Below are 24,221 nucleotides of genomic sequence, written 5' to 3' on the forward strand. Positions count from 1 at the left end.
AATTTGTCTATTGTCAAACAACTGATTATCAAATCAATCAATAATTATTGTCAATTCAGTTACAATTAAGATTAGTTAATAAACATTACTGTATATCACACATTCATTTATTATTATTATTAAACACAATATTACATGATTAAAAGTGACTACTTTATTCATAACCTCAACCTGTCATATGGCCACAATTATATTTAAGTATTAAAATCAACGCTCCAGCAATTAGTCAGGGTGCAAACCCCACATTTTGGTCCTTCGAGCCGGATAGTTGATAAATATAATTTGAATAGTGCCTGTGTTGTGTGTGTGAAAAGGCAATAAAGATTACCCAATGGGTAAGACAGTGAGACAGCTCATAATTGAGCAAGCTGAATTGATCAACAATGTCGAAGTTTCATTAAATCGACTTGACAAGACAGAAGGTGCCAAGACAAACAAGCACATTATCAGAGGATACTTAGAAAACATGAGAAATTATTTTGCATTGGCTCAAAATAACCATCAAGCATTGTTGTTGGCAAAAGAAGATGGTACTGCCGAAGACCAGGCGTACATCGAGACTAAAAAGTACTTCACTAGTGAGTGTTTTTATCGTAATCTTGAGCCTGCATTTTTACGTAATCAAGCCGAAATGACAGCTCGAATTGAAGCGATTGAGAAGCTCACTGACAAGCCAATTATCATGCCAACATCAGAAAGTAGAAGTTACCTGCAATTTCCAAAAGTACAAATCACACCATTCAATGGCAACATTGAAGAGTGGTCACATTTTAAAGACTTGTTCGAGACACTTGTACTGAGTAAACCTGGCATACCAGATGTCGAGAAATTTACCATCCTCAACAACAGTCTTGTTGGGACAGCAGCGACACACATCAGTTACCTCAAGGTAACAGAAGCCAATTTTGCTGAGGCTTGGAAGGCGCTCGTATCCTTTTATGAAAATAAACGACTATTTATTGATGCACATATCTCAACCTTACTATCCATAAAAAGAGTACCATCTGGTACATCTGATGAATTACAAAAATTACTGTCGACCTGCTCTCAAGTATTGGCTGCTTTAAAGGCTTTAAAGAGACCTACTGATACTTGGGATGACTTGTTAATTGGAATTGTCAAGTCTAAATTGGACAGTGGATCCATTGGTAAATGGGAAGAGTCTGTCGCTGGGACTTGTGATCCACCAACTTGGGATGACCTCAAGACATTCTTGACAACAAGAATACGATATGCCAAAAGTATCGAATTGTCAAAGTCATCATATGATAGTGAACTAGATTTACCATCAACGTCAAGACATCAACAAGGCAAAGATCGCCTATCAAAAGGCACCATTGCCAAAAGTGCTGCACATTCTCATCATGCTGCTGGTACGTCAAATTGTCATTATTGTAATGAGCCTGGCCACTTCATTGCATTTTGTCCATCATTTGAGAAAAAGACTTTCTCACAACGTCAAGAATATGTCAGAAAGAAATTTCTATGTCAAAATTGCCTTGGCAAACATAAATCAGCTGATTGTAAATCCGACAAAAGATGTAAAATGTGCGATAGAGCTCATCACACACTTTTACATACACCAAAGTCAAGTCAATTAAATGCATCGAGTAGTACTAAAGGCGGTTCAGACAATCCATCAGGTACCACAAGTCAAGGCAGTACTCAAGGTGCAGGTGCATTGTCAGCACATATGACACGTCAAATAGAAAGTGTACATGATACAGTGTTATTGGCTACACTAGACATTTTCATCATAAGTCAATTTGGTGAAAGACAAGGCATAAGAGCATTGCTAGACCAAGGCTCTGAAATATCAATATGCACTGAAAGAATCATCCAATGCATGCATATTTCAAGATCACGATCTGAATTGCCCATTCTTGGAGTTGGATCGACTATCCAAGTTTCCAAAGGGTCAGCTAGACTAAGCATTCAATCAAGTGACAAGACTGTCACGATGGAGGTTGATGTATCAATTTTACCTAAAATCACAAGTTACACACCTGTGATTGGTGAACATCAAGATTGGCCTGAGATTAAAAAGTTGAAACTGGCAGACCCAGGATTCAATGAAGCTGGTACAATTGAATTATTGCTTGGTGCAAATATTTATGGTAAAATATTAAAGTCAGGTGTTATTCAAGGTCCAGTAGGTGTTCCAACAGCTCAAAACACTGTCTTTGGTTGGATCTTATCTGGTGTTGTTACGACAAGACTACAACAATCACCAAAAAATACATTGTCAATACGTCAGTCAAATAGTCTTCATTGTCGTCATGACACTGAATTAAATAAAATTCTACAAAAATTTTGGCAACAAGAAAATGAATTTTTTAGTCTAAACCAATGCCATGAGTCTGAAGATTCATCATGTCAAGATCATTTTGACAAGACACACACTCGTGATGCCACTGGCAGATACATAGTTCGTTTACCATTCTTGGATAAGTTCAAACCAATTGGTAATACATATACTCCTGCATTAAAAATGTTGGAGAGACAAGAAAATAAAATGAGTCAAGACAAAAGTTATCAGACATCTTATCAAGAGTTCTTATTGACATATGAACAAATGGGACACATGCAACTACGACCATTCACTGAAGACGTGAGGTATAGTTGTTTTCTACCACATCATGGAGTAGTCAAAGAATCAAGCACGTCAACAAAACTTCGTGTTGTATTCAATGCCTCATTCAAGCCGTCTGGGGGTACATCATTAAATGATCTCTTACACGAGGGACCCAAATTGTTAAACAACTTGGTCGATGTGATAATGAGATGGAGACAATATCAGTTTGTATTTGCTGCAGATGTACAAATGATGTTTCGTCAGATAAAATTACACGAAGATGACTGGAAATATCAACAAATATTGTGGAGAAAGTCAAAGACTGACGAGGTCAAAACATATTTGTTGACAACAGTAACTTATGGTACAAGACCTGCGCCATTCTTGGCTCTTGCAACCATGAAACAATTGGAGAAAGACGAGGGTAGTAATTTCCCTGAGGCAGCCAATGTTATTAGTGAAGGTTCATACATGGATGATGTGTTCTCAGGAGCACATTCACGAGTACAATGTATGACAAAAATTGAGCAAACTATGTCATTGTTCAAGGCGGGAGGGTTTACGTTGAAGAAATGGTTGACAAATGACATATATACAGCTGAAGTCATACCAAAAGAAGATCGACAAGACGTCGCATCATCATTGTCATTTGAAGGTGATGAAATTTATCGTGCATTGGGATTGTCATGGAACAAAGATAAAGATTCATTTACCTATGGTTGGACTCAGAAAAATACATTAGACAAAATGACAAAACGAACAGCAGCATCATTAGTCGCACAGCTGTTTGATCCACTTGGATGGGTAACACCAATCACTGTCAGTGGAAAAATTTTAATGCAAAATTTATGGGCATCTAAAATTGGCTGGGATGACGAACTTGATCCTGCACAATTAAAGCTATGGCAAGACTATCAAGACCAATTAGGTCACCTGTCAAAAATTGAAATACCACGTTGGCTTGGTACATCAATAAACAACAAAAGTAGTTTTGAAATTCACGGTTTTGCTGACGCGTCAAACGTAGCACTGGGTGCAGTGGTTTACATCAAGGTCATTGATGAACAAAACAATGTAAGAACTAACATTGTCACAGCAAAATCAAAAGCAGTACCACTTAGCCATAATGACAAAAAGAAGACTAAATTAACCACACCGAGGTTAGAATTATCTGCAGCTGTTTGCCTAGTTCGTCTAGTCGAACATGTCCAAGCAGCACTCAAAGTTGGTGAAGTGCCAATTAACTTATGGACAGATTCAGCCATCTCCTTTTACTGGATAAAAGGACAACCAACTAGATGGAAAGAATTTGTCAAGAATCGAGTCAAGGTTATTCAAGACGTGGTGAAAGAAAATTTCCCACAAGCTCACCTGGTCATTTTTTAATTGGTAGACCATTAAATACTTTACCAGAACCAAGTTTACTTGACTTAAAAACTGGTCGACTTGATAAATGGCAGCTTGTACAACAATTGACACAGAGTTTATGGAAACGATGGTCAACAGAATATTTACATCAATTTTATGTACGAGCTAAATGGTCTGAAGCTACTACACCTGTCAAGATTGGAGATATTGTTTTGTTGACTGATGAACGTCAACCATGTACCAAGTGGCCATTGGCCAAGATCATTGACACTCATCCTGGAGATAATGGGTTACCAAGGGTGGTTACACTTAAAACTGCTACATCTACATTCAAACGCCCAGTTGTCAAACTGTGTGTTCTTCCAGTCGAGGCTCGAGGTGAATAAATGTTGACGTTTTCTCTACGTCAACAGGGGGAGAATGTTCGGACATAAAGCCTAAATTATATGGTGACTTAAGCCTTAACGTTTAGTCAATACATTGTCCACCAGATAGCACTTTAGTGACTGAAGTCAGCCATATTGACAATCGATATTATGATCGATTGTTGTTGTTGCTAAGTGCTCCTACGTCTACTACTTCAGATCTGACGCTGATTCGTATCGACTATTTTTGTCATGTCTAGACTGGACGTCTAAAATTTGTCTATTGTCAAACAACTGATTATCAAATCAATCAATAATTATTGTCAATTCAGTTACAATTAAGATTAGTTAATAAACATTACTGTATATCACACATTCATTTATTATTATTATTAAACACAATATTACATGATTAAAAGTGACTACTTTATTCATAACCTCAACCTGTCATATGGCCACAATTATATTTAAGTATTAAAATCAACGCTCCAGCAATTAGTCAGGGTGCAAACCCCACAAAAACAATCAAACAAATGATTATTAATATAATTTTTTTTTTTTTTTAAATTTATATATATACTTAAATTTTTGTTTTTCTTTCGTTCAATTATTTTCGTGGATTATAACGAATACGTCTCAAACCGAGACCCTTACTTCTAAAATCTAGAACGTTTGTTATAATCCAAGACCTATTTGGTCATAAACCAAGAAGTTTACTTCTAAAAATTCGAACATTTTGCTATGAATCAAGAAATTTTTGTAGTTATTTGAGAAATTTTTTTTATTAGTTTAAGACGTATTTGTTATAATCTAAGACATATTTGGTTATAAACCAAGAACCTTACTTCTGAAAATTCGAACATTTTGTTTCGAATGAAAAATTTTTGTTATAATTTAAGAAGTTTTTTTTTTAGTTTAAGAATTATTTGTTATAATTCACGGCAATATTATTATAATTCAAGAAATTTTTCGTTGTCTAATTAAAAATTTTTTGAGTCAATATAAGACAATTTGTCCATAATCCAAGAACTTATTTTGCAAGAACAGAAGATCTGCATTTTAAAAGTTTTTTTTTCAGTTCAGTGGTTGTGCAGTTTAAGCGGTATCTCCACGTTATAGAAATGGTTGCAAGATCTATCATCACTAGATAATTACTAGAATTTTGGTGAAAATCAGCCTTAAAATGCCTTGCAAGACTATCACAGCCAATGGAACATGTTCCATTTTTTCGTGCAAGAACTTGCATGAGATTTCTATAGCGTGGAGACACTGCTTCAATCAAGTGCCATATGCGGCGCTCGAAGTGAAAAACGATAGAGAAGCCTCGCAGATGGCACGAGAAAACTACACGAATGCGCCATGAGCCATCATGTACTCTACATGTGAGTGTGTTACGAATGAATCGAAAAACGTAAGGCTCAACAGTGTCAATATTCATTAAATACGCAACTAGTACAAAATATGATTTGTAAGAGCCAATCACATAATATATTAGACTGACAGTTGAAATGACTGGAAAAAATATTCTCTTTCAAATTTAAAAAATTCATTTTGCATACCACGACAGAAATTTCAAGCCTAATATCACTTTTATCATGCAAAAATTTTATTCAATACACTTTCAAATTTAACATTGTTTATTTGTCTTATTAGCATACTGCTTCGACTAAAATGAAAATTGTTATAAACGATGAATTTTTTTTCAGAAAAAATGACGACGAATTGTACGTCAAGTAATAAGTGCATAAAACAAAAATTTAACAATTGCGAGTTCCTAAAAATATTGGAATAACTGGTTTAAAACATGTGACAACTCCATATTGTTTAAATAGGAAAATTCAAATGCTTACCGGTACTTTTTAATATTGAATTAAAAAAAAATGATATTAGGCTTGAAATTTTGTCCCTACGTGCAAAATTAATTTCTGAATTTGAGGCACATTTTTTTCAAAGTCATAATTGTCAGTCTCATATATATATTCTCTAGAGAAGCCATAACTTGAGACTTGAGACTAGAGACATGAAATATGATACATGAGGAATCTCACGTCAAAATAATATAATCAAATTCCTCCGATCAACTCTTTATTACTGACCCGGTCTCATTCCCCCGTCCTCTCAGACCTTTCCCATTGCCACCTGTGAATCTTCTACTCTACTCATCGCACTACTGCCGTTGACAGTTGTGTATATTGTTTCGATAGCCGTCCTAAAATCCGTGATTAGGCTTTTTTGTCTAGGAAACAACATGGCCAAGCAATGGCCGATGCTTGGTGAACTTCCGCCAATAATCGGTGAACATTAATGAGCCATTAATGCGCCAAGCCTGAAGCTTTACTGTAATATCGGCTTCCATGAATGGCTCAATGATTTTCCCAAAAATTAGGCTGATCATTGATCAAGTATAAGCCAATGAATGGCCATTGATGGCTCGTTAGTCCCTGTTCCGTCGGAAAGAGAGGTAAGTGAGAAGAGAGAGAGAGAGAAAAAAAGTAAAATTCATTTTAGAGAAAATAAAATGAAATGTAAATTAAAATAAAAAATAAAATATACAACAACATTGAGCTAGCGTGTCTAATCCTCTGACAGCACGAGTCAATGCTGACTAATACCTCAGACTGACTACGTTTGCCATTAGAAAAATTTTGCAGTTCGAGGACAATAAGGATTAGGCCGCTGACCTCGAAAACCACCCAGTCTTTCGAGGAATAAAATAAAATAAATGTAAAAACATTTTGGAAATTTTGTCGGGTCCAAGCCACGATTGGTTATACAAGCGTCGTTTGGCCTTCTAGAATTTTCCAGAATTTTCATATACTAAGGCCCAGAAGCTGGTTAGCGTCCTGGATCTTTTTTCAGTTTGGTTGCATTCGCAATCTCGTAGCCTACGGAACTCTCTCTTGTCACTTGCTCTTACAAAAAAATCAACTTAAATAAATTCACAAGTTAATAAAATAAATGAAATAATAATGAAAAATTTAAATAATAATTTAAATGACAATTATCAAAATTAAACGATAACAAACAAAAATTATTATTGTGTTGATTATTTAAATTAATTACTAGATATAAATCCCTCAACGGGCAATATATCCAATAGTCCCCTAACGGTGAATCAAGAATGGCCCAATGTTATCTACCATTCATTAATTCCATTAATAAATGAAAAAAAAATATTTTATATTTAACCAATCAACTTTTATTAAAGAAACTATTAATAATTGTTCCGAAAAATTATGATTAAACAATACTTAACCTGGATTCTATCAGGTCTTCTGTGTGACATCCTGAAACATTACCAGTCGGCCACGGCCACGGCAGCCAACCGTACGCATATCAAGATGGTCACCATCTACCATAATTTTGAGCTCCTCAAATTCTTTATCTTTCTCCAAAAATATTGATATCTTTTTGGGTAAAAACATATCAAACTCATGTTGAATTGTCACAATGCTTTTCACTCCATATTTTGTATTTGCTCTTTGAATTTGAGTGATCTTGTATTTAGCTCCAGGAGTTAAATCAGACATTTTTATCAATGGTAAATTGCTGGAGCTACAAGCAACTTTGTTGATTGCTGATAGAAAATCCATTTTGTTTTCTGTAAGAAAAAAAATTTTTTTTTATATAAAATAAATTGTTCTATAAAATAAAAATAAAAAAAATTAAATTAAAAAAAATATATACCTTGATTCCTTTTATGATGAGTACTGTTCAAATACTTGAATTAATCTGATGCTGTTGATGTCGATCGCACTCTTTTTATAGTAAAAAAAAATGTTCTAGAAGAGTCTTCGAAATTTCATTGAATGTTCTAGAATGTTCCATAGAGTAATGTCATCGAATGTATAATGTTTTCGAATGTTCAGCATTCCAGGGTCGAATACGATCAGAGACTATCGTTAATCTTTAACATACTGATATACATTCATTTTTAGAGGATTCTAAAAAGATGACAATTAACCGATTAAAAAATATTCTCAAAAATCATGAAAATTTAAAAGTGAATTGTGTTTTAGCTTGTAAATTTAGAATTGTAAAAAAGGGTGAACCTATCGATGAGACAAAATATTTTAATACAAAAAATCAAGTGATATTACCAACTACTGACTTGAAAAATTGGTTCAATGACAACTTAACAAAAAAATTTCTCACAAAAATTGAAGATTTTCAAGAAAAAGATTCTGGGTGGACATTAAAAGCAATTATTAATTTGATGATTAATATTAATCGTTATGAGCAATTGAGAAGTAGTTTATCAACATTTATCGAATTGCCAAAGAGTATCCAAATAAAAAAAAGCAGTTTTAAATATTAAAAATAATGATGAGTACTGTTTTTTGTATGCAATCACAGCGGCTGTGTATCCAGCTCAATCGCACAGCTATCGTATCACATCATACCCTGATTTTAAGACAGTTCTTAAATATGATGGGATAAATTTTCCAATAATGTTATGTGACATTCCAAAATTTGAGGTTATGAATGATTTATCAATCAATGTCTACGGTATTCATGATAAATACGAAATAGCACCAGTGTATTTGAGTAAACACAAGTCATTAAAACCCACAATTCATTTACTCATTATGAATAGTGGATTGTCAACTGATGAACCAATATTTCATTTTGCTTGGATACGAAATTTATCACGACTTGTCAGTTCACAAATTTCAAAAAATTATCATAAAAAGTGGTTGTGTGATCGTTGTTTTTGTCATTTCAAAATTCAAAATTCATGTGAAAAACATTTAACTGACTGTGAAAATAATAATAAAGTGAGAATGATTTTACCAGAAGAAGGTGAAAATATATTGAAATTTAAAAATCACCGATTCAAAGAACCAGCACCATTTGTCATCTATGCAAATCTTGAATGTATTTTAGAACCTGGAGAGAATGATTCAGACAATCATGTGCCGCACAGTGCTGCATATTATTTTCATTGTACATATGACAAGTCTCTGTCAGAATTCAAGTCACGTCGTGGTCCTGATTGTATAGAGTGGTTTGTCAGAGAACTTCGAGAAAGAACGAAACAAGTAAATGACATTTTGAATAATCCAATACCAATGGAGCCTCTTACTCAAGAACATCATGGATTTTCAAACAGCTCAAATATGTCATATTTGTGAAAATGAATTTTCTCCTGCACAGATCAGGCATCATGATCACTGCCATTACACAGGCCATTATCGTGGAGCAGCTCATCCTGAATGTAATGTCAACTATACAGATTCACACACGATACCAGTAATATTTCATAATCTTTCAGGTTATGACTCACACTTTTTTTTGGAAACTCTAGCAAACAAGTTTGAGAGCCCAATTAGAATTTTACCGATCAACAAAGAAAAATATATATCTTTTACAAAAGAAATCAAGTATCCATGTTCAAATAAAAGAGGTAGCCGACTAGTCAATTTAAGATTTATCGACTCCTACAGATTTATGGCAACTAGTCTTGACAAACTGGCTTCAAACTTAGCTGATTGCGATAAAAAAATTACTAAAAAATATTGTGAAGATCTAGAAAAATTTCAATTATTAAAAAGAAAAGGAGTATTCCCATATGAATACATCAATAGCTGGAATAGATTAGAAGATATGAAACTTCCATTTATTAATCAATTTTATTCAAGATTAAATAACAGCAATATTTCAAATGATGATTATGAACTTGCCCAAACAGTTTGGAAAAAATTTGAAATTAAAACACTTGGTGACTATTCAGATTTATATTTACGTACAGATGTTTTGTTGTTAGCTGATATTTTTGAAAATTTTCGTAAAAACTGTTTATCATCATACAACTTAGATCCTCTACATTACTATACAACACCAGGATTCTCATGGGATTGTATGCTGAAATGTACTGGTGTAAAATTGGAATTACTAACAGATGCTGAACAACTCTAATTCATCGAGAAAAGAATACGAGGTGAAGTAGCTGTATGTCCGAATCGTTATACAAAAGCCAACAATCCATACATGGGTATGGAGTATGATACAAGCAAAGATGAGTCATACCTCATGTACTTTGATGTTAATAATTTATATGGAATGGCAATGTCACAACATCTTCCATACGGTGGCTTTGAGTGGGATAATAATCAGTGGTCTTTAGAAGACATTTTATCAACACCTGACGACTCTTCTACAGGCTATATTTATGAAGTCGATCTTGAATATCCTGAAGAATTACATGAACTCCATCAAGATCTTCCATTGTGTCCAGAGCACAAAATACCACCTAATTCTAAACAATGCAAACTAATGACAACTTTTTATCCAAAAGAAAAATATATCATTTATTATAAAAATCTCAAACAATATTTAAAACTCGGTATGAAATTATTAAAAATTCATCGAGATCTCAAATTTAGACAGTCATCTTGGTTAAAAAAATACATAGATTTAAATACGAAAAAAAGACAAGGGGCAACAACTCAATTTGAAAAAGATTATTATAAACTTTTAAATAATGCTGTATATGGAAAATGTATTGAAAATGTAAGAAACCAAAAAGATGTTAAAATGGTCACCAGATGGGAAAACAGATATGGTGCTAAATACTACATTCAACAACCGAATTTCCATAGCCTCACAGTATTTGGAGAAGACATTGTTATTATTGAAATGAATCGGACAAAAATTCATTTCAATAAACCAGTTTATGTAGGATTTTCAATACTTGATATATCAAAAACATGTCTATATGATTTTTATTATAATTATATAAAATCTAGATTTGGTAACAATGCAAAATTAATGTACCATGACACAGATAGTTTGTTATATGAATTTAATTTTAATATTTATGAAGAAATGAAATAAAATTTAGATAAATTCGATACTTCTGATTATTCTCAAGATAATATTTTTAAAATGCCTCGTATAATAAAAAAGTACTAGGATTAATGAAAAATGAAAGTTGTGGAAAAATTATAACTGAATTTATTGGTTTAAGAGCTAAACTCTATACATTCCGTGTACTCGGAGAAAAAAAAGATGCTAAAAAAGCCAAAGGTGTTAAAAGTTCAACTTTAAAAGAAATTACCTTTGATGATTATAGAAATTGTCTTTTTGAACATAATTTATTAACAAAAACTCAATATCTAATTAGAAGTCAAAAACATAAAGTAAATACAATTGCACAAAAGAAAATAGCTTTAAGTTGGTTAGATGATAAGAGACAATTGTTACCAAATACTACGGATACTGTACCATGGGGTTATAAAATAAAAAGATAATTAAAATATTTTTGACAGAGTTTATTTTATTAAAAAAAAAAAACATTTATTTTTTTTTTTACAGATCTGATTTATTTATCCAACTATTATGTGTATCGTCAAAACCTAACCATTTTACATATAACTTATCGCCACGTTTTTTCACAATTTTTTCAACTAAATAAATATCAGGATATTTAACTTTAGTTAATTCTTCTTCGTAGAATCCTCCTTCAATCGGATTATTTTTTTAATCTATGAGTTTATATGTCACTGGATCTGTATATTTCACTTCCTCGATTGTAAATATTTCTGTTGTGAAGTTTGGTGTATAACCTTTTTCAAAAACAGTTTTATATTTACTAATTCGAACTTTATCACCAATCTTGAATTTATTTTTGATATCACGATTTTGTTGAAATTTTTTATAAATATTTCTCAATAGTTGTTTTTGATTTTCTTTCGTAACATCTATTGGTTTCATCTTTATTGTTCTGTGTTTTGAATTATTATAATTTTCAAGCGGATGTGGTAAAATTTCTAACCACTTGTAGGATCCATGATAAGTAAATTTTTCCCACATTTTATTCTTCAGTGTTCTATTGAAGCGTTCAACAATTGATGCTTTGAGATTGCTGTATGTTGAGTACATATGTATCTTATGTTTTTGCAAAAGAGCTTGAAATTCCTTGTTGTAAAATTCTTTTCCTTGATCAACATGTAAATTTTGTGGTATACGTCCTTCATCAAGCACAGATTTCATCGCTGCTGTAACATCTTTCCCAGTTTTTGATTTTATTGGTATAGCCCATGCAAATTTCGAAAATATATCAATAATTGTAAGCAAATATTTATAGTTTCGGTTAACAGACGTATAAGCTTGCATATCAACAAGATCTGCTTGCCAAGTTTCATTCAATCCTTTAATGTCAACATGACGACGAGTATAATTTTTTCGAGCAGGTCTGTGTAGTTCATGAGCAACTACTGCTTTTTTATGATCTATTAGAACGATTTTCAAGTATCCTGAGATGATTATCCAAGATTGTCAGTTTTTTTATTATTTCAATTTCCAAATTTCCAATTTCAGTGCTCAATGTGTTGAGTGATTTTCCAAAATTTAGTTTGAAATTTTCAAAAGCTCCATTCGATGAAGTTAATCTGGACTCCAATATCTGAATGAATTCTATATTTTGAAGTGAAAGACTTTGCGCTGTATCAAATTCAAGACGATAATTCTTAATGAACTCTTGAAATTGAGACTGAAGTGAATTGGTTATTATATTATTATTATCAACATCATCACGTAGAGATTTATTTAATTGATATAAAATTCGTGTTTCTTCTTTTATAATTGTCTTGGTAATTTTAACAGATGTTGCATCATTTGATTCCAGTGGATCAGCAACATTACACAATCGTTTATTATTTATATCATAATGTCCATCTGATTTTCGTTTGAAACCATCACCTGGAGGACCTCGAACACTTTGTAATGAACTTTTATTTTTTGATTGTCGTCCAAAAATATCTTGACAGCTTATGAGAAACTGAGCTCAAGCCTCATATGCATATAAATTAATAGATAATTTCAGCTTCTCTTAATTCTTCAATTATAGAAATGATTTCATTTGTATGACTGAGATTACCAGCGGCTTGAGAAGCTAATATTAATCGGAGACGATCAACAAGTTCGTTGGGATCATCCCAATAAACGTAGTCCAATTTGTTACTTTTGTTTGTAATCTTATAACGAGGTAACGATGTACCAGTTTTTTTTGAGGATTTTATGAATGGTAAAATATATTTTTCATACTTGGCATTTGTTTCTTTCCTCAGTCCACCATTAGGTTTGAAATATCTATACTGAGCATTTGTTAATTTAATAATTTTGATAAAATTTTTTTTATCATCATTATTTATTGATGAGTTATCAACTTTATAATTGAAAAGGAGTTCCAATAAACCTGGCGTCTCTTGATAAGTTTCATCTTCAATAAAGATTTTGTTATTTTCAAATTTAATATTTGAGTTTCCAAACATAAGATTATTTTCAAGTTTCCGTACTAAAAATCCTGTTGATCGAGTTTTACTGACATCTACTTTTTTCATATATTTTTCATTTTTTTTCGAAAAAAAAGTATCTAGTGTAGAAGATGTATGATCAAGTGACTTTCTTACAGGATCCTCATCAAACTTATCGAAAGATTCATAGAAAACATCAATATCATCATCATCATCTTCCTCTTTTGCACGTTCTTTTTTCACAACATCATTTTCAAGCTCATTCTTCACTTCGTTTTTTATATCACTTGTGGTTTGATTCACCAATTTTTCTAAAGGTGTTACAATAGGCTTAAATATATCACTTGCATATTTTTCTGAAGCGTCTTGATTCATTTTTAACATTTTATGTTTACGTCTTATTGCATCGCTAGCTTTTGTAATCTGATACAGATTATTTTTTTCTTTATCGAACATTTTACTCGTCATGTTGATGCTCTCATACTTACTGCATAACTCATTCTTTTTCAAAAGTTCTTTTCAATTTATAGTAACAAAACAATCATATCCTTTTCGATATCGGCCATTGTTAATTTTACTGTCCTTATCGATAACAACGAATCCATGCTTATCGCTATCCCAACAATTCAAACATAAATTTCGGAATTGAGTATACGTCATGTCAGTAATCACATGATCATTATAAATATGTTTTAAATTCATTTCATCTTGTCGAAAAATGTTTGCATTATCTCGTACTAAATGTTTTGGTACACGTGCATAAGTTTGAGAAAGATAAAAACAATCAACATTTTGATGACGTCCCATACAAAAAAAAGCTCTGATATTGTTTTGTTTTTCACACATAACATCATCAAAAATCATTATTGAATTTGGATAAGCAGCTTGAGGTTCAATCACACTTTCATTTTCATTGAATGGATAATAACCGATACATTTCGTGGATCCAAGTAATTTCTCTAAGAACTGATATTTTGGTTGATTTAAAGATTTCGAATAAACATATACATTTTCGGATCGTAGCCCATTTGGATGGGTAATTATAGCTAGGAGAGCATTTCGTTTACCACAATTTGACGGGCCACAAAAGATTCCTCGCACATTATTAGGTAAAAGTTTACCATGTCGTTTTCGATTTTTTTGACTTGAACTTTGTTGAACAACACCGTCGAAATTAACTACTGGTAATTTTACATTCTGCTCAGCAAACTCCATATTCACGACTGACTATTTTCCTATAAATACCGAGTTTTTATAGATTTGGCGTTAGTCTTGAAAACATTATGATTGTGCACAGACGTTCTAAAAAAAGTGGAAAAGGTCTCATCAATACTTTAATCAACAAACTACCTATTGAACTTCATATTCCGGGCTATCAATACTGTAGACCAGGTACTAAATTATCAAAAAGGTTAGCTCGAGGTGATCCTGGTATAAATCCATTAGACGCTGCTTGTAAACAGCACGAGCTTGGAAACGTGTACTTGCAAAAGATTCTTCCGTTGGTGAAAAAACAGCTGCTTGGGGTATAGCTAATACAATGAAAGCTAAATCAAAATTGGGTATGGGTCTGAAAAAAAAGACGAGAAAAATAGAAAAAAAACATCATTTAAAAAAATTATAAACCTACCAAAAGAATTTATTAAACCAAGAAAAAATCCTATCAAGTGTGCACTTGAGGGTGCACGTGATGCTATAAAAAAAGCAGGAGGGCGAGAAAGAATTCAAATGCCAAGTATTCTACCATTACCATCAAAAATAGGTGGTTTTTTACCATTTATAATGCCACTTTTTGCTGGTTTAAGTGCGGTTGGAGCATTGAGTGGGGGTGCTGCTCGTATAACGAAAGCAATAAATGATGCAAGTGCTGCCAAACGACAATTTGAAGAAAATAAACGTCACAACACAAAAATGGAAACAATTGCATTGGGTAAAGGCTTATATCTCCAGCCACATAAGATAGGAATGGGTTTATTCTTAAAACCAGCAAAAAACATATAAAGCTACCACATCGAGCACTAACAAATATTGATCTTATAAAATACGCTAAAGCTATGAATATTCCATATTTCAGAGTAGTTTTCATGAGAAATGATTTACCAACTACTAAACCATGGAAATATGAATCAGCCATTATAAATCTCGATGACGAAGTTGGCTCTGGTACGCATCGGGTAGCATATAAAAAAAGAAATAATAAAGTCATTTATTTCGATAGCTTTGGCGATTTACAACCACCTGCAGATCTTGTAAAATATCTTGATGTTGGTAGCATTGAATATAATTATCAGCAATTTCAAAATTATGATACAGTAATTTGCGGACATTTATGTCTGAAATTTTTGACTGAGCAGTTATAAATACGATAACAACTATTAATCATCCATCAGTCATGGATGACTCGTTTACGTTGACGTTGTCTGGAACATCATCAGTGCTAGAAGCACAGTATTAATAATACTCTACCGATTGAATTATCACCTGAGAAAAATTATGTTGTCGGACTTGTTGAGTTACTTACTTCTAATTCGATACCTAATATTGATTTACATAACAATAAATTTTATATTGGTTATGAAAGTGAAATTATTCTATATATACCGACAGGAAGTTATGAAATCGAAGACATTGAAAAATACCTTCTGCAAATGGTCTCCATAAGTCTTAAACTAAACAATAGTGAACTGTGTTGTGAACCTCAATGTGATCGTCCGATAAATTTTATTCCTGAAGATTCTATTGAAAGATTATTAGGATTTTCACCTCAAATCTTAGAACCTAATGTAACTCATAAATCTGAATTACCAGTGACAATATTAAAAGTGAATGCTTTATGTGTTGAATGTAATATAACAACATGTGCATATTTGAATAATCAACAAGTTCATACTATACATGAATTTTTCCCTGGTGTTCCACCAGGATATAAGATCATAGAAGTACCTTCACGTGTCATTTATCTACCAGTCGCCGTCCGAGCAATACATCATCTTCAGCTAAAAATTGTTGATCAAGACGGAGTAAATTTCCGAGGAGAAGTCATAACAATAAGACTTCATGTGAAGAGTATAAAATAATGGGTATTGTCTTTCAAAAGAGCAATTATATAAAGCAGTTGGAAACAGTTATATAAATAAACCAACATGCCAAAAATCCATCAGTCATCATCGGACACTTCGAGTATTAACACGTCCAAACGTTCAATTTCTCACGAGTCTCAATCTCAAACCACGTCAAATAAAGTAAAAGTAAAATTGTGTTGTTTTTTTTGTTCTATACCATGGAAGAAATCCTAAATATTCAAAATTCGATTGTTTTTGATGAGTCAATAGCTCATTATGAACTCCATGCTCATCAACCCTATGGAGCGCCATCTTTCAATAATAATGATGAAATAAGAATCGGAATTCAACATCAAGATCTTTGCATATTACCATCTAAAAGTACTCTACATATTCAAGGAAAATTGACAAAAAATGATGTTGCAAATACTACAAGTCTAGTAAAAATGGCTATTGCTCATTTATTTGAAGAAATCCGCTATGAAATAAATGCTGTTGAAGTAGATCGTAGTAAAAATGTAGGACTCACAACTCTCATGAAAGGTTATGTATCACTCACACCTAATCAGAAAGCACTATTGGAAATTTCAGGCTGGACAGATTCTGCTATAAATAATGTAAATGGATACTTTGATATATCAATACCATTGAGCTTACTACTCGGATTTGCTGAAGATTATCGTAAAGTGATTACTAATGCAAAACATGAACTCATTCTTACAAGATCAAATACTGATACCAATGCATACCTAAAAACAATAGCAGCAGAAACGGCAAAAATTGCTATTCAAAAAATAGAATGGGTTGTACCATATATTCGAGTCTCAGATAAAGAAAAAATTCAACTATTAAACTACATATCAAAAGATCCAGCTATTTCACTGAGTTATCGAGCCTGGGAGCTGTATGATTACCCTCTACTTCCTGCAACTTCAAAACATATATGGAATGTAAAAACATCAACACAACTCGAGAAACCAAGATATGTGATTGTAGGTTTTCAAACTGCACGTAAAAATCGAGCTGATAAAAATGCAAGTCATTTTGATCATTGCAATTTGCGAGATGTGAAATTATTTTTGAATTCACAATCCTACCCATATGGAAATTTGAATCTTGATGTAAGCAAGAATCAATTTACTCTGCTCTATGATATGTTTACAAATTTTCAATTATCATACTTTGGGAAAGAGCCAGAACCATTATTAACAAAAACGGAATTTTTAAATCAAGCACCACTTGCTGTTATAGACTGTTCTAAACGAAATGAATTTCTTAAAAGTGGACCTGTGGATATACGTTTGGAAATCGAATCAGTCGAACAGTTTCCTGATGATACATCAGCTCACTGTTTAATTTTACATGATCGAATTGTAGAGTACAAACCTATCAGTGGTTCAGTACGAAAATTGGTATAAATAGGAGAGAAAAACGTAAAAATCTCTCATTAATCAATCGTCTTTTGATGAAACAACACAAAAAATGTTTAAAAGCAAAGATGAATCTGCTAAGGAGAATTCAGATAAAACTTGTTTGTTGAATGAAGAAAAAGAAAAAAAATTCAATGAACCAAAGTCATATAATTAGGGAGAGAAGAAGCCAAATCAATATGAAAATATCAAATATGAAAAGGATACTCAAGGATAATTAAGAATCAAGTTTCAATCAAAAAAGATATATTTATTTTTTCTTGTTACAAAAAAAAATTATTCTTTCATTTCATCTTCTATATTCATCTCTTCTTTTCCTTGAATACGATGTTCCAATTTTTCAGTTTTGTTCCATAGCTTGAATAAATCGCTTATAAGTTGTTCAAAGTCAGTATATGGTGATTTATCGAAATATTTTTTAACGAGTTGATGAAGATCTGTGACCCATGGTCGTTGTGTAGACAAAAAAATCAGAGGTGCTTGATTATTGTGACATGAAAGTACTTCTTCATGTGTTTCAACATTGAAATCTTTTTTCAGAAGTTCTATACTTTCCCAAAAGCAGCGTAAATCTTCATGAAAACTTTTTAATTTACTGAATTTATCAATGTATGATGCATTTGATGATAAAAATTGTGAAAAAATTGTAGATTCACCCCAGCAGTGTACTTCCAATAACCTAAAAAAAAAAAATAATTTTTAGAACCGGATGAAAAATATTAATTCGAGGATATTATGGATTCATAAAATATACTTACATCGATATGTACCAGTGTTTCAAATTTAAAACGTTTTTTACAGCACAGTTCATATGTTCGATCTTTTCATATCCACATTTATGATTTTCATAAAAAGGTATTCGTATTTTCTTCAAAGCTGGACAACCGTAATCATGAAGATCAATTACTGGTTTTGAATAATCAATAATATTTTCTAACCACTTTTTCTTTTCTAATCCTTTGACACAAATAAACTCAGCTGGTTTCAAAATTTCAGTCATTTTCTTGTATGTTTTTTCAAAAGGCATATCACCATCATGCCATGTTAGGCCATGCCAATTTCGTGTCAACCAATTGTTTATCAATTGATATTTCTGTGGTACATCCTTCCATGATCCAGGTGGTTTGAATAGTATATGATCGATTCGTTCATCATGCAGACTTATACTTGCAAATTTCTTTCAGAACAAACTGATCAGGTAATTGAAATCCTTGAAGGTCAACGATCATTGCCATTTTTATGCAATAGATCACTGTGTTTTTTTTAATGTTGCATGCACAACAAATGTCGTAAGACTAATTTTTTAGACGAAAAAATTTGCATTCTTATAGGACTTATCCTTTCATATAAGGAATCGAGACTATCACATTTTAATAAATGACGTCACATTTTAAATAAACCAATACTTTGAACAAACAAATATTCGATGATGTCACAATAATCTGATACTTTAAATAAACAAATATTTCTTATCATTTCCGGCTATTCTAAGAAATATGACGTTCTAAATAAATAACCATGACGTCATTCGAAGAACTTTCTCGAATGTTCGATGATGTCATTTGGAAGCTTCTAGAAACTTCGAGATTTTTACTCCTGCCCCCGATCTGACCCCCGATCCCGACCCCTGTCCCCTGGTCCCCTCACCATGGCCTAGAACCGGCTCTATATAACTACTAACCATGCTTACCGACGAGTTACTGATGAAAAACGTAAGATTTACTTTTTTGTAAGTAAATTTGGAACTTGTGATTTTAAATTTTGAAAAAGGCAAAAATTACGGTTTTCCAAGGCCTACATGATCGTCTGTCCACGGTTACCAATGAGTTACGAGTAGAACCTGTAAAATTTACCTTTTTCAAAGGTAACTTTGGAATTCCAGAGAGAATAACGTGTCAGTTGGTATTTTGATTTATCTAAATGAATTACGTGTATCTTTGGTCAATGGATGAATAAATAAGGAAAAGCGGGAGCTAGAAAAAGATGAATCTAAGGAATTAATGTTGCCAGAAAAATTATGTTTTAACAACATTAACTCCTTAGCTTCAGTTTTTCCTCAGCTACTGCATTTCCTCAGTATTTGACTATATATATATATATATAATATAAATTACTAAGGAAAAAATGAAGCCAAGGAATCAATGTTGCTTAAAACATAATTTTTGGCAACAAGTTATAAATTTTTCACAAATCTCCATGAATTTCTTAGCTATAATTGCCTAAGTAAATTAAAATAATTGTATCAGATGGCTCGGGAATCATTATAAAAATTATTAATTTATTTGATTTTATCCTCTACTAATTCTAGCTAAATAAGCTGAAATAAATTACAAAATTCTGAATAACCGGTTAGATTTTAATTTTTTAACATTTCGAATTTTTAGGGAATTTTAATTTCCTATTGTTTTCGCTTTTTATCTGGCCCCCCCCCCCCCCCCGAAAATTTTCTAAGTCCCTTAATCTAAATACAATAAAAATGGGGAACATCATTAAATATGAAGGAAAATATAGAAAAATCACTGAAAATAAAGAAAAAAAACGATAAATATGGGAAAATATCAGTAAATATGAAGGAAAAATTACTGAATATAAAGAAAAAACCAATAAATATGGAAAAATATCAGTAAATATAAAGAAAAAAGCGCTAAATATAAAAAAAATTCTTATAATTATGGGAAAATATCAGGGAAATACCAGTAAATATGAAGGAAAAATCACTGAATATGAAGAAAAACACGATACATATAAGAAAATATCAGTAAATGTAAAGAACAATGTAGAAAAAAATAGAAAAATATCAAAGAAAAATCAGTAAATATAAAGAAAAAAAAGGGAATAAATATGGGGAAATATCAGCAAATATAGAGGAAAAATTACTGAATATAAAGAAAAAATTGCTGAATATGAAGAAAAAACCGATAAATATGGAAAAATGTTAGTAAATATAAAGAAAAAATCGCTGAATATAAAGAAAACTCTCATAATTATGGGAAAATATCAGGGAAATATCAGTATATATCGAGCAAAACTTACTGAATATAAAGAAAAATACGATAAATATGGAAAATATCAGTAAATATGAAGGAAAAATCACTGAATATGAAGAAAAATACGATACATATGGGAAAATATCAGTAAATGTAAAGAAAAATGTAGAAAAAAATAGAAAAATATCGAAGAAAAATCAGTGAATATAAAGAAAAAAACGATAAATATGGGAAAATATCAGTGAATACAAAGGAAAATATAGAAAAGTGACTGAATATAAAGAACAAAACGATAAATAAGGGAGCATATCAATTATGCCCCCCCCCCCCGAAAATTTTCTAAGTCTCTTAATTAATTTAAACAAGATGAATATGGAAAATGAAGAAAAATATAGAAAAATAAAGAATATATAAACGAATAAACGAAAATATAGAAAAATCACTGAATATAAAGAAAAATACGATAATTATAGGAAAATATTAGGAAAATATCAGTAAACAAAAAAGAAAAGTATAGCAAAATATCATGGAAAAATCATATTTTTCAACAAGATTTTTCAACAAAAAGATTTTTAAAAAAATTATTAACATGATAAATTATTAAATATTCAATTTAAACAAAATATATACGATCACTGGAGGATTAGTGAGAAAAATTAATGAACAATACCCATCAATAAATAATAAAGAAATAATGATACCAGTAGAAGCTAATATAAAATTCGATGACGTTGAGGAAAATAAAAATATACCAAACATTAATTTCGAGTTTAAAAAAATACAAGAAATTGTACATCTACCAATTAATTCATTTGCAGGCAAAATAATTTTAGCGAAAAAAAAAAAAAAAAAAGAAAATTATTCAATAGTAATAATGACATTATTTAGATATCATCGCAATCATAATAGCAATAAATAAAGTGGAATTTATATATGCAATGTTAGGACGGTTATTAAAATAAAGAACAATAACATTAGCAGACGACAGTGATTATGAAGTAAAATAAAATTTAAATGAAAAAAAGTTTGATTAAACTAAATAAAGATAATAAATTTACCAAAGAAAATATATTTTAGATTGAACTAACTATTTGGAATGAAAAGGCAGAAAATTTCTAGGGAAAAAAGGGTGATGTGATAGCATTAAAGGAATTAAAAATAAATGAATATAAAAAAATTAAAAATATAATGACGACTTCAGCAACAACTAAAACGTTAAATCCTGATTCAACGGAGAGAAAAAAGTAAATAGAATAAATACAATCGAACTCGACAATTTTGTAATAAATATTCAACATTGACAGGCTAAAATCATAGTTTAACAAAATGAATAAAAACAGAGAGTTTAAAAGGTTAGAAGAAAGCGATTCTGGACATGGAGATGATCCATTAGAAGGAACAAGCAAAATCAATGAAATTTAAATAAATTTTAGCTGTAACAATAATCATTGTAACAATAGAGAATGAAATAACTTTGTAGTCACGAATTTTATAATATATTAAAGAAGAAATTAAAATTCCCCCCGCAGGGAAGGCACAGTCGCTTCAGCAACTGTATGATCATTTTTTTAATTTTTTTTATATATACATTCATGTCTCGATTTATAAACCTTAATACTCAACAAATCTATTTTCTTGTATTTATCAAAGGTCATTATTAATAGAGACGAAACTTTTCAACCTTTTATAGTAACGCGTGATGGCTTAAGGGGATAACGCACGAGGTTTCAAACCAGTAGTGAACCATAGAGAGCCAGTCAAAAGAAGGTAGTGATCGATCGAGAGCCAGACAAGTTGTGTCGTTTCACGACGACGTTGAGTGCTCAGCTACTGCGTGCTTTAACCCCACTAAGTAAGCATTCTCCTACCTATCGCTCCCGGACATGCGCAGCACGCTTTCCTAGCCCGCAGTTCGAATAGGTTTACGATCGGGCTTCGTACGCAGCCTTCGGTGAGTTCGTCTCTTCGACGGAGGAGTGGAAGTCATCGCCAAGAGGTTTACGTATCAAGACACGTTATAAACATCGTACAGGTGCCCTATCCGACGTCATGTATAACTGACTTGACCCTCCACAGAGCTTCTAACACAGTGATCCTTTTAATTATTAATAACCAACTTATATTAGTTATTAACAACACAAGCGGTAATGAATAAATAATCAGAACTCATTACTCCATAACAAGCTCTTTCTAATGATTATTTATTTCGAGAACCCACGAAATAATAAATTTCGTTACAAGATTTACATAAAATACATTTCGGTCGACTTCGTGGAACGTATGCATATGTAATATCATACACTGTGAAAATTTTTGGTTAAAAATAAATGGAATTGTTCTTAATTTTAGAAGAAAACTTCTTGGCAAAAAATGGTTTGAAATAAAAAAAAAATTATTTAATTTAAATAAAAAATGGTTTGTTTAAAGATACAAAAAATTCTTGTTTTAAATAATAAATTGTTTATAATATTCAGATAGAGTCTTGTTAAAAACGATAAATGGTTCGCGTCAAGAAGAAAAACTTCTAAACGTAATCCCCACTACTCCTTGATAGAAGCACTTTTATAATCATTATATTCCTTAAGTTTCTCGTTACAAACGGCAGGGGGATTTTTTTAAGAAGAAAACTTCTCAAGTTATGCCACATGATGTTTGACGTAAACAGTGGCTGTTTGTAAAAAGACAATTGTCATTTGTTTAAAACGATATACTATTTGTTTCAAATGACAGATAACTCAATATAAACAATAAAAGTAATGAATTGAGGAAAATTAAATTTTGTTATAAACAAAAAGGGTTTTGAAGGAATCAATATTTGGCTTGATACAAACGGTTTTTTTTTTTAACCAAACTAATATTATGTTGAAAATGTGAAAAAAAAAAAAAAAATTTAAATTCAATAAAGTTAATAACAATATCAACAATTCAGTATAATAAAAGTTAAATTTAAATTCAACCAACAGAATAATCTGGTGGTATTGGCAGCTGTTCCAAAAATCGGTCTAAATCTGTAAGAATCTGACAGAATCTGCCAGAGTCTGTAGGAACTGTAAGACAAAAGAAAAAATCTACGCGCATGCGCCGTAGGACTTTAATTAGGAAATTAATTTTAAATTTTTATTTAATTAATTGAAAAAAAAAGTTGACCTCGGACAAACATTACAAATATATATTTCG

The 24,221-nt window shown here is 31.5% G+C and overlaps 2 protein-coding genes and 1 pseudogene across 2 annotated transcripts; 2 read left to right on the top strand and 1 right to left on the bottom strand.

The window, feature by feature from the left end:
- Nucleotides 1–331: 331 nt before the first annotated feature.
- On the top strand, nt 332–4,329 carry LOC122853833. Its single transcript, XM_044154251.1, has 2 exons — nt 332–3,799; nt 3,874–4,329. The coding sequence occupies exons 1-2, from the start codon at nt 332–334 to the stop codon at nt 4,327–4,329; spliced, it is 3,924 nt and encodes a 1,307-aa protein (XP_044010186.1).
- Nucleotides 4,330–11,619: 7,290 nt separating this feature from the next.
- LOC122853834 lies at nt 11,620–14,033 on the bottom strand (annotated as a pseudogene).
- A 2,812-nt stretch (nt 14,034–16,845) lies between these two features.
- Nucleotides 16,846–18,045, top strand: LOC122853835. The gene has a single exon (XM_044154252.1). It carries the CDS (start codon nt 16,846–16,848, stop codon nt 18,043–18,045), a length of 1,200 nt encoding a protein of 399 aa, XP_044010187.1.
- The last annotated feature ends 6,176 nt before the right edge of the window (nt 18,046–24,221 follow it).

The sequence above is a fragment of the Aphidius gifuensis genome, linkage group LG4, assembly GCF_014905175.1.
Source record: "Aphidius gifuensis isolate YNYX2018 linkage group LG4, ASM1490517v1, whole genome shotgun sequence".
NCBI lineage: Eukaryota > Metazoa > Arthropoda > Insecta > Hymenoptera > Braconidae > Aphidius > Aphidius gifuensis.